Raw genomic sequence first — 12,372 nt, 5'->3', positions numbered from 1 at the left:
ATAGCAAAAAAGACGAAAAAGTGTGAAATTGAGAATATAAGAGATGGAGATTAAAGACGTTAAGGTTCTTATCCTCGATCTTCTGTTCCCTTCATAGCTATTGTTATTTTCCTGCAACTCCTTTCTTCATAACACTGACTATTTGGTTGCTCCATCATACTCATTTCTTCACCGTATCATAATATATATGGTTTGCAAGATTACTATTATTTTCTCTCGAATAAAAACTACAAACAAAATATTAAAAATATGTGTATAAATCAATCATAGCAAAAAAGACGAAAAAGTGAGAAATTGAGAATACAAGATAATGGAGATTAAGGACGTTAAGGTTCTTATCATGAATCCTTGGTTGCTTCTGGTCCCTTCATAGTTATTGTTATCTTCCTACAGCTCCTTTCTTCATATCACTGACTATTGGTTGCTCCATCATACTCATTTCTTCACCATATCATATTATATATAATTTGCAAGATTACTATTATTTTCGCTCCAATAAAAACTACAAACAAAATATTAAAAATATGTGTTACAAATCAACCATAGAAGAAAGACGGAAAAGTGAGAAATTAAGAATATAAGAGAATACAGATTAAGGACGTTAAGGTTCTTATCCTGGATCCTTGACTGCTTCTAGTCCCTTCATAGCTATTGTTATCTTCCTACAACTCCTTTCTTTATATTACTGACTATTGTCAGCTCCATCAGACCCATTTCTTCACCGTATCATAATATATATATATATAGTTTGCAAGATCACTATTAATTTTCTTCATTTAGTTAAAAAGAGAGAGAGAGAGAGAGAGAGAGAGAGAGAGAGAGAGAGAGGGGGGGGGGGGGGGGGGCTTTGTAAATGAAAGGTTTTAGAAACTAAAATATATTATTGCATTTACAAATTTTGCTGTTATTTTGGCTTTTGTAAGGGAAGTTGAAAGAATGAAGGGAAAATGGATCATGTCAGCTAAGTTATACCACCTTATATATGGAAGTTTCATTTCTGAAGTTTAATTGCATATTAACTATACCGGTAATTATTAGCATTAACAAAGAATTAGTGGGGAATACCAACGTCAGTGTTTTAATTAAAATATGTTTGTTGGTTTTCTTTTGGGAAGGCTAACGGACTGCAGTAGTAATAAAAGGCATAATAAAAATTGAATCTCTTATTAAGCTTGTTATTATATGGAATGGGAAAGGTTGGGGAGTAATAGTTCAGATTTTTTGTTACAATAAAATGAATTAAAATAGGTGAGAAAGGCAAAAAAAGGAGAAAAAAGATAAATACCAATGGAGGTCATAGAGAGGTGCCACATAGGATTATCTATGCCTAGCTTTATATTATATACTAGTGAATTTACCTGCTCTTCGCGCGGTCACGGAACTACTTGAAATTTAGAAAATAATATTTTTCGAATACTTGATTAGGAAAATTAACTAAAGTATGCTTTTGAAAAACTAAAAACATCTTTCATTCATTTCTCAAAGAAATAAAAATACAAGCTCGGAACTTTGCAAAACTTGATATATAAAAATCTAAGGCTAAAGGATGGATGAAAAATATTTAAGAAATAAGTAAATTGTAGGGGAAGCGAAAAATTGAACATACAAAGAATTTAACCATTGAATTTGAAATAAATCATTAACAGAAATTTAAGATTCAATGCCCTAAAAATTAAAGAAGAAAGTCACTTGGGGAACTCTAGATTTATATTATGAACCTATAATTTCATGAAGCATTATTTAACTTCGACATATAACTCACTTCTTTTCACCACTAAGAGCATTCCGATCATTTTACGAAGAATGTACATCGGACATATCTTTAAGCTTCTTCTCTATATGTTCTCTTTTGATTGCCTTGTATTGTTTAAGAGTATGGTTGTCCAATTTCGTGCCATTATGTCTTATCTCTTAGGTTATAAAGCATTGCAAAAGTCGTTCGATTCAAGACAAAATTTGCATAAGAACCTTTATACGAGACAGCAAGAGAGTTATTTCATCGAGATGAATTAGATAAGATGTTAATATGCAACTGCTATATTCACACTTCAACAGTCTTGATCCCCTTATATATAAATCCACAAAGAGTATGTAAAAATATTATGGGAACTGCGAAAAGTATTTACGTCAACCATCTAGAATAAAGATTCATACAACCTTGTATTTGTGCCTCGCAACGTTACTACCGTGATTTGATCCTTTATACTGTTGGAGACGCAATGGTTGAAAAGATTGATAAATTCTGGCATACAACAGCACATGAGTGAAAAGTGCAATTTAGGGACAAACTTTGTCTTCTTAAGTAGCGAGGGACGCTAATTCACCGATTATTTTTTACAAAATATGTATGCATAAATAATATTTTCATTGAGGCTATTAATTATGGATAAATTCAAAAAATTGGAAACTCATCAAATTTGTGTTTTTTGATAGAGTATATTTCACATAATCCCATAAACCTTCAAGGTTTGGGAAACAATATACCCCTTACACGTTTTGAGTGAGACCGTTAACCTTCTTGAACAACATTTTTGGTGAGCTTTAAAAATCTAATACAAGAAAAAAAGGGTTTAACTAATATGATTTAAATTATATTTTTTGATATGATATCATTATAGTAATTTATGGACAGTATTTTGTTAAAAGGATCAAGATAATAAAAATGTCAAGAAATGTTGAAAGAAAACAAAGTTATCCTATCACCTTACTGCATTCATGGGTACACATTACACAAGTATAAGTTAAACACAGAATAATTAACTTTCTTTTGTATATGCTTCTGAAGTAACCAGAAGTACAAGGTTGTACAGTAGCTTTCTTTGTAAGAGAACACTACGAAAAATTAAACTTGTAGTTTAACCAGTATATAAGAGTGGATGAGGAGACATACCAACAAAGTGTTCATGGCCGCAAGCAAATGGGCTTAAGAGTCCTAAAGACAGGAACATTTAGATGAAATTAACCGCCAATATTGGATCCCTGCAGAGATACAAAACAATCTCATCACACAAACCTACAAAGGAAAAACAGATGGAATATTATTTACAAACCTATAGATGGTGATTGGTGACCCTTCATTATCCGTTACAACTATTCATTTCCTTCCTTAATTAAAGCAATAAATAATTAAACTTTTATAAGAAAGGAGAAAAGAACCTAAAAATAGGAAGGAAAACATAACCTATTATCAAATGAAATGTAATGTTAATTTATAAGAAATTTTTGGATCTCACATTTCGGACTGTAGAAAAGATTACATTTATATCCAAAAACTCAAACCTCTCAATTTTCATCATTAAAACATGCTTATGCGTAGAGTTGTAATTGATGAGGGGATAGGAAAGGGTGGATTAATAATAAATGGTGATAGTTTTACTTTAATTAGCATTATAGTTATAATTTAATTAGCATTAAGTTCATGTTACGTGGGGTGATACATGGGTTTGTCTGACTTGATGACTAATACGTGGCCTTTAGTTCATCATTTATTCTGTGTGGCTTTTCTAAGCAATTTAGTTAGTAGATTAGGAATAAGAAAATCCAAAAAATGGAGATAAAAGATAAATGTCAATGGAGGTCATATAGAGGTGCCACATCACCTTGTCTATTCCTAGCTTTATATTATATATAGATTGATAATTTATAGGTATCCTAGTATACCTTAAATTAATAAGTGGCAACTCTGTACATAATCAATCCTTTAAGAGCCGCATAAGTTATATTTTGTTTAGCCTTGGTAAAAATTGGGTGCAACAGTACATTTAACTGATGTTGAATGCCCTTGACTTCTTCGTATGCTTACTTATTTATAATCTAAATTTTTTTAGTGAAAATCCTGAGTTTGTCACTGACTGAGGGTGGAAAAAATATTTATAGTCACCTATTAAGTGATTACAGATAATTGTTTTGATAAACATTAGGCTTAATGCATATGCAGCCCCCTAAACTTGTCCCTTTTTTTCCATTTTGGCAACTCAACTAAGTGTTGCTCCTATTGAACCCCTGGACTTGGCATCAAGTGTGTCTATCAAACACACTCCAACTTGCATAGTAACATATATGGTGAGTTTCATTTTCTTTAGCCTTGCGCGTGAATGTCAATCGCTTCCTACCTGAAAAATGCAATCAATTAAAACACCACACCCATTAATTATACACATCAGATAGGAAGAAGTGTGCTACTGTGTTATACAAGTGAAGAAGCATCACTTGAACCAATCAAATAACAAAACTCGAAAACAAGAAATCAAAATTGGAAACTAAAACTGAAAACTGAAAAATAAGAAACCAAAACTGAAAAATAAGAAGCCCTATTATGTTGTTGCATAATCCCAAAAAAGCATCAAAATCAATCTCGAAAGGCTGGTCTTCAATTCCTAGTTGGTTGAATCGCTTGGTTCTTGAAAAAAGGTCGTTATACACATATTTTAATGATGTGTATAATTAAAATGCGTGAGGAGTTTTAATTGGTTGAATTTTTCACGTAAGATGCGATTGACATTCACGCTAAAGAAAATGAAACTTACCATATATGTTGTGTAAGTTGGATTGTGTTTGATAGACACACTTGAGGCCAAATTCAGGGGTTCAATGGGAACAACACTTAATTGAGGCGTCAAAATGAAAAAAAGAAAAAGATAAATTTAGGAGGCTGCATATACATTAAGCCTAAATATTACTACTTGATAATCAAGTATGTATGGTAAATAATAGTAACATGTTAGAACAAAATGATATTGAAAAAATAGATTTTCCATTATTCATATATATAACTTAAATTTTTTTTATATATATATATATATATATATAAGGTTTTGCTAATCTATCACACAAAGGTGATAGGCTAGTATTGTATCCATCTTTTAATTTTTTTAAATGCCCCTAACAACATATTACTAATGCATAAATGAGAGGGATATATGTGTCTTTCTACCAAAAATTAAAGTCAATTCATGTTTCCCCCTTTCTCTTACATTTGGTTCTCTGCGAAGCTTGAGGCATCTGATTTGTTTTATAGGTTCGATTTCTATCCACCGCTTCTTCTTAATTTTGATGGTCTGCATAAATTAAATCTGCTATCATTTAAATTTATTGTTAGTGATTTGGATTCTTAAGATTAATTGTCAATATTGAAACCCAACATTTAATTTCTCAATTTTCCTCCACATCATTCTCATTCTCCTCTCCTCGTCCTTTTTTCTCGTTCATGTAAAATCAAACAGAATTCACATCAAACCGTCCGAACCGAATCAACTAATTGAATTCAGCATTATTCTAGTCAAATTGTGATTTGTAATTGATTATAACCGAAGACACATTTTGATTAGATTCAAGACTAAGAGCATATTTGGATGGGCTTAAAAAAAGCAGCTTAAAATATACACTGTCTAGATAAAATATATTGTACAGTACTAGACAACTTAAAAGATATTTCCAGGTAAGCCTCCATAAAAATTAATTTGTAATATTAAAAGTAAGGCAAAATACTTGCTATAATATGTTTATGTAAATATAAATTGTGATTAAAAAAAAAAAAACAATTTGCACGGCCAATATATGACTTACATTCATCCTAGATTATTTTCTTAGGTCACAGAGTACTATAAGAGCCCCTTTGGATTGGCTTATTTTAAGTGTTTTTAAGCTAAAATAACTTTTAAGTACTTTTTTAGTATTTAGTAAAATAGAAAAGTGCATCTATTCTTAAGTCAAAATGATTAAAAAAATTAAAAATTATAAGCTAGAATTCTTAACTTATGGATTCCATAAACCCATTCAAACGGGCTCTAAATCTTATCCACTTTTACTTTTTCAATTTGAGAAAGCACAGTCCTGTTCTTCAATACATGGTTAGAAATTTATTTTCCAAATATAAAATACAGTCCCATGTGATATGGACAAGGGTGGAAGAATATATAGTTGGTATATCTAAGGATTATTAAAACACAATAAAACCAGTACAACATTGCAACTCGCTAATTTCAAACTCCATAAATGCTTTTGAATAGTAGCAAAAGCTATTTTTCATAAACTAAAAAGATAAATTTTTTTAGAAGCACTTTTAGAATATTGATCAAGCACATATTACTACTCTAATGTTGATAAAAGTATTTTTAAAATTGATTAGTCAAACAGGAACAATTACTGTCCAAAAGTACTTTGCGAAAAAACACTTATTACAAGAACAATAAGCACTGAGCAACAGTCATAGAATTGGATCATTTGCACAATATGGCGCTTTTGCAAGACATTTTTCAAATTTTATCTCTATTAGCTCACTGGCTAAATTTCTCCTTTAAAAACAGTAAGAGGAATTATTTTGTATAAATTAAACTGCATGCTCATTTATTAAGACTTTGTTTTTTCCATCTTATAAATTCTATAAAGTATAATTAATTTTTTGCTTTTGGGAAGATGCTACAATTTATGCCACTCCATCCGGATTAAAAAGAGTGTCCATTTAGTCATTTGCACACCTCCTTAAAAAAATACTAACTCCTAGAAAAAAAAATAGGTAATTTGACTAAATTGCCTCTAATTAAATAGGTATTGAAATTTGATCACATAACACTTAATAAGAACAAATATGGAAATATAGGTTGATTATTTCTTAATTTGATAAGTGAACACTCCTTTTGACCCAAGAAAAAAAAAAGACTAAGTGAAGACTCTTTTTAATTCGAAGAGAGTATAATTTATGGTGAAACTGCGTCTGTTGTTGTTAAGGAACACTTTTTTTTGGCGTACAAGAGCACATTTTCTTTTTGGTCAAACACTAATACGGAGTACGTAACATTTCAATAAAGGTTCACAGCAAATTAAAATCTTCCCAAGAATTTCTACACATGTTTGGGTAAATCCATATCTACTACCAAGCTCAAAGACTTTTAACCAAACCAATATGATACCACATCACGAGAAATATTATAAATACACAACTAATTTCAAGCTCTTTTTGGTATCACTTTCAAAGGTTGTTTTTTCCTTGCAGTAATTCCCATACTCTCTTCCATGTTAATGGCTTTAGGAGAAACATTATGAGGAAGTTCCCAATCAAATTCATGAAGCAACGATCCAAACACGAAATGCATCATGCGATGACCTAAAGGAAGGCCAACGCACATCCTTCTGCCCGCGCCAAATGGAATTAACTCATAATGCTGCCCCTTAACGTCTACTTTTGAGTCAAGAAATCTCTCGGGCTTGAACTCAAAAGGGTCGTCCCAACATTCAGGATCTCTTCCGATTGCCCAGACATTCACGAGTACTTGAGTCCCTTTTGGTATGTCGTGCCCCATGAAATTTGTGTCTTGAATTGCTTTCCTTGGAACCAAGAAAGGGAGTGGAGGATGTAAGCGTAGTGATTCTTTTAGCACTGCTTGCATATAGGGTAAACTATCTATGTCACACTCTTCAAACTTTTTATTAGGACCAATTACTTGTGAAATTTCTGATTTGACTTTAGCCATAGCTTGTGGATGGCGCAAGAGTTCAGTCAATGCCCACTCTATGCTGCTGCTAGTTGTCTCGGTTCCAGCTAGAAACATTTCCTAAAATTTCATATTTAGAGCAAATTTAAGATAAGCTTAAATATATCAAAAACAAAACTATACTATTAGGTCACCTAATAAATATGTATAGAATATATTGTTCGAATTCTCCAATAATAGTGTCCGATTCTCCAAAATGCACTATGTTTGGAGGATCTGACACGCAGCCGATGACATTTTCTAAGATTCCAAGCAACATAGTGTATAAGTAACTCTCTAATCTCTATAAAAATGAGATTTATAATCTTAAAAATAAAACATATTACATGCTACAATAGATAAACATAACATGATAGTGTAAAGATCTTTACATTATCAGTGTATATAAATCAAACTCTTTCTGGGAATAAATCCTAGCATTTAGTTCCCTAGGTAATTTGCTCAACAACATAATATAGAGGGTTTCCGTTATGGTTCGTGAGTAATTAGTAATCCTAGGATTAGTTACTAACATTTTTTTGGTACTATTTTTATATGATATTTATTTATAACTTGTTTAGTTAAGTTTATGAGAAGTCAGAAGTATTTATGTTTTCAGTGTTTTATTTTAGAGAATTCAGATGTTTGGCCAAATTCTTAGGATAAAATGAAGTATTTCTGAGTAGTAACAGAAGTTAAAAGAAAAGTAGTGTTTCCTCACAAACACTTTTGGAATCATGGCAAAACACAGATTCCTGCTCTAACTAATATTGACAAAAGTTTTTTTCGAATGGATTAATCAAACACAAATTGTTATTCTTCCAAAATATTTTTTTGAAAAACACTTTTGATAAAAAGAGTCTTTCAAATAAACACATTTCGGAAATTTGGTTGAATAGGCTACTAATGCGGGATAAAAATCCAGGGATTAGCTATTCCAGCATAAAACGATCAAACGATGAAAATGCCTTTCTCCAAAACTCTTCTTCCAAAATCTTTTTAAAAGCAAAGATTAGAAATAAAAGTTAATCGAAGTTTATGTATGGTAAAACTTACCGTTATAGTCATTGTGATCTCATGTTCTGATAATTTAGCTGGTTCATCTTTTCCAGTGCCCTCAAAATCAAGCAACACATCCAACAAATCTTTCATTGATCTCTTTTCTTCACCCTTCTCCCTTTCTTCAATACGTTCTTTAACAAATCCACAAGTAATTTCCTTAGCCTTTCCCAGGTCACGTTCCATTTTCTTCCTTAAACCTTGTACATCAAACATTTTAAGACATGGAAATATGTCCGAAATATTCGGAACCCCGGCCCACTCCATGATCCCTTTCATCGCGTTAAAAAACTCCGAGCCCTGTTCAGATTCTGGATTCGCCACTAAGTCCTTAGACAGAATCAAGTTACCTAACATATTAAACGATGCGAGGAACACATAACGTGTTACCTCGATCCCCTCTACTCCTCCTCCCCTGCTCGCCTTTTTTTCGATCCATCCAAGCATTTTATCCCTGGATTTTCGCCTAACGGTTGTCGTCTCGTTGATCCTTTTGTGTATAAACATTTCCACGGTGCAAATCCGCCTCAAAAATCGCCAATAATTTCCATATGGGGCTAAAGCCATTGACCCTTGATAGAAATTATGTACCAAATTGACATCAACTATGTTCCTGTCTGAAAATGAAACATCATGGTTCTTGAATAACTCACATGCTGATTTTGCTGTTTGAACAACTAATGTGTTCATTGAGGAACCAATTTTTAGCCACAAAACAGGACCATACTTGTCTTTTAAACTAGCAATTTTCTTGTATGGCTCTGATCCAGCAAGATCAAACATGTTGCCAAAAATTGGCAATCCATTTGGTCCTGGAGGCAACTTGTACTTAGAAGAAGATAATATTTTTTGGGAAATTAAGAGGGTCGAAGCTAATAAGAAAATTATAGTAGAACAAAGCATGTAAAAGTTCAATGCCCACTCCATTTTTTCCCAAGATTTTGGAGAAGAACAAGAAGAAGATATCTAATTGATGATTGATTCTTGCATTTAACAAGGTATGTAGCGGGTCCCTTAAATAAGCATGTGTTAAATGAGAACAAGCTAGATACCATTTCACTCATAAAATATTGAGTTTTAAGTTTGTGTCCTCTGACCCGCAAGACGGAGTTAGGGGAAATTAAAATTATATTGTTTTTTTTTAAAAAAACTATTACATAGGGGTACCGAAATGAGAGAGGGGATTATAATATGGGGATTCGAATCCTCACCAACAAGGTAAAAGTTCAGGTAGCCAACCAATTGAGCTATTAGTATATAAAGTTAAAATTATTTTTACGTACATATAACTGAGGTTGAATGCCCTTGACTTTTTCGTGTGCTTATTTTTTTATAATCTGAATTTTTTCAGTGAAAATCTTGAGTTTGCCACCGACTGATGGTGGAAAATATATTTACAGTCACCTTACCTATTAAGTGACTTACAGATAAATTTTTTGATAAACACTACAAACTGATAATTAAGTATATATGGTAAATAATAGTAACATGTTAAACAAAATGATATTGCGAAAATAGATTTTCCATTATTCATATATATAACTTCAATTTTTAATATATATACGGTTTGGATAAAATATATTCTAACTTAAAAGATATTTTCTCGTAAGCCTCCATATAAATTGATTTGTAATTTTAAAAGTAAGGCAAAATATTGGCTATAATATGCAAATATAAATGATGGTAAAAAAAAAAAACAATTTGCACGGCCAATGTATAACTTACGTTCATCCTAAATTATTTTCTTAGGTCACAGGATGTACTATAAGAGCCTGTTTGGATTGGCTTATTTTACGCATTTTTAAGCTAAAATGACAAAAATAAACCAAAAGTCATAAGTCTATCCAAACGAGCTCTAAGTCTTATCCATTTTTTACTTTTTCAAATTTGAGAAAGTACAGTCCTGTTCTTCAATACATGGTTAGAAATTTATTTTCCCAATATAAAATACAGTGCCATGTGATATGGACAAAGGTGGAAGAATATAGCTGGTATATCTAAAAATTATTAAAACGCCTGTCACTTGGGAAGTATATATATAAATTATATATGAACAGATTTTTTATTTTGTTGGCTAAAGTGTGAACAAATAATTGGTCATTGCTAGGTACTTGGAACTAAAATAATATTATACCACTAAAATATACATAGCCACCCACTGTCTACAAGAGGCAATTAAATTATCCCTTTGTACTGTCCCCCTTTGGTCCCCTCACCAATTAATACTTTTTTGTTTATTTACTTCTTAGATTAAGCAATAGGTTGCAAATTGCACTATTGTATTTATTCATTGGAAAATGACATACAACTACTAAAATACATATTTATTCGTATGGTATGTTTGTACCAAATTAAGTGATTTAATCTTAAGAGTTAAGAATTCAAGTAAGAATTATATATCACTTAATCACGATTGAAAAATAACTACATATATAAAATGCTCATGTCTTATATCCATTAATTTGCTGTAAATGACAAGTAAGTTTTCTATAATATTTTGATTATTAATGAATTGAACTTGCAGTATTACCTTCTCTGGACATTCACACTTTAGTTTTTTTTTTTTTTTGGTGGTTGGGGGGGGGGGGGGGGGGGGGGTCATCTTCACACTTCAATGTACTTCTTTTATCTTATTTTATGGCATTATTGCTGTGTAGAAATTCAAACAACTTTTCTTTGAGTACTAACTTTTCTATTACCTTTAAAATAATATTCTTCAAGTATAACCATGATGCTTTATATCACCTTTAAGTATTATATATATATATATATATATATATATATATATATAAATAAAGCGTTCTCAATTCCAATTTGTATATATACAACATCGTTTCTTTGTTGGTCTATTACAAAGAGAATATCATTTTTTATATTTAAAGATAATTTAATATTAAACTTTTTATTCTATTTTTGATGAGAAGGACCGTTCAATAGTCACACAAATACTAATAAAAAAATTGTAAACTAGGAAGCCCAAATCTGCTACCCTTTGAGTGCAATACCCGCATACAACACAAAAAATGGTAACTCCATTAGGCAAATCTTGTCTGAGAAGGTTGTCAGTGAATCGATCTCAGATCTCCCATACGAAAAATCACTCGTTGAACCAACTCAACAACCTTTATGGGTAACATATATAAAGAGCACAAATTTCGAAAAAACAATCTTTCTTTCTTAAACTTCTTTGATGAGTCAAGCTGTATCATCTTATTTCAACAGTATCAAAAATAAATCTTCAAATTTATACTAAAAATTAGATATCATCCCCGCTTTTCAGGTTGATGATATGATATTGATATTTCTCTTTCTTTAGAACAATCCTTTGTTTTCTTATTCGAGTTTCTGAGCACATCTCCAAAAATCAAAAGTCCTTTAGATACGCAGAAAATTCCATTGGATTTGTGCAAAGTCAAAAGTCCTTTTAATTTTTTGAGCACGTCTCCACAAGTCAAAAGTCATTTTATAGACGTCGTTTAATTTTTTGTCATCGTTTAATGATTTGTGCAAAAATTGTCCTCATGCATTTTGGGTCTGAACTGATTATTGCCTTAAGTCAATTTGTTGTCATTGAAAACCTAATTAAATAATCCAATGAGAAAATCTTATCTACAAAGCTCTTTACATTACAGAAAAAGGATAATTTGTGAATGTTGAAAGTTACAATTTGCGAAGGTTTTAGCTTCTTTTAGCAACTAGCGGAAGCTAAAACCTCCATAAATTGCAATATTCAACCTTCACAAATTATCAATTTTTTGTAGTGTTACTTCAATAAAGACATCAAAGTCAGGAGGCCGACGCTCAAGTTCTTTCCAATGAATCTGCAATTTACTTTATTTAAAAC

At 31.4% G+C, this 12,372-nt stretch overlaps 1 protein-coding gene across 1 annotated transcript; it reads right to left on the bottom strand.

Moving 5' to 3' along the window:
- Window positions 1-6,795: 6,795 nt before the first annotated feature.
- Window positions 6,796-9,525, bottom strand: LOC132629923 (cytochrome P450 76A1). The gene is made up of 2 exons (XM_060345346.1): window positions 8,526-9,525; window positions 6,796-7,550 (listed from the first exon to the last, which is right to left on the bottom strand). Exons 1-2 carry the CDS (start codon window positions 9,453-9,455, stop codon window positions 6,945-6,947), a joined length of 1,536 nt encoding a protein of 511 aa, XP_060201329.1. The 5' UTR covers window positions 9,456-9,525; the 3' UTR covers window positions 6,796-6,944.
- Between the last annotated feature and the right edge of the window lie 2,847 nt (window positions 9,526-12,372).

The sequence above is a fragment of the Lycium barbarum genome, chromosome 3 (genome assembly GCF_019175385.1).
Source record: "Lycium barbarum isolate Lr01 chromosome 3, ASM1917538v2, whole genome shotgun sequence".
In the NCBI taxonomy this organism is placed as follows: Eukaryota; Viridiplantae; Streptophyta; class Magnoliopsida; order Solanales; family Solanaceae; genus Lycium; species Lycium barbarum.
Note: the sequence above shows the minus strand (reverse complement) of the source record. Positions and strands in the feature narration are given on the sequence as shown.

Excerpts from the sequence above, each read along its gene's own strand:
- LOC132629923 (XM_060345346.1), bottom strand. The coding sequence starts at position 9,455 with ATGGAGTGGGCATTGAACTTTTACATGCTTTGTTCTACTATAATTTTC. Across the intron at positions 7,551-8,525 it reads AGATCACAATGACTATAACG|GAAATGTTTCTAGCTGGAAC; the intron begins GTAAGTTTTACC and ends ATGAAATTTTAG.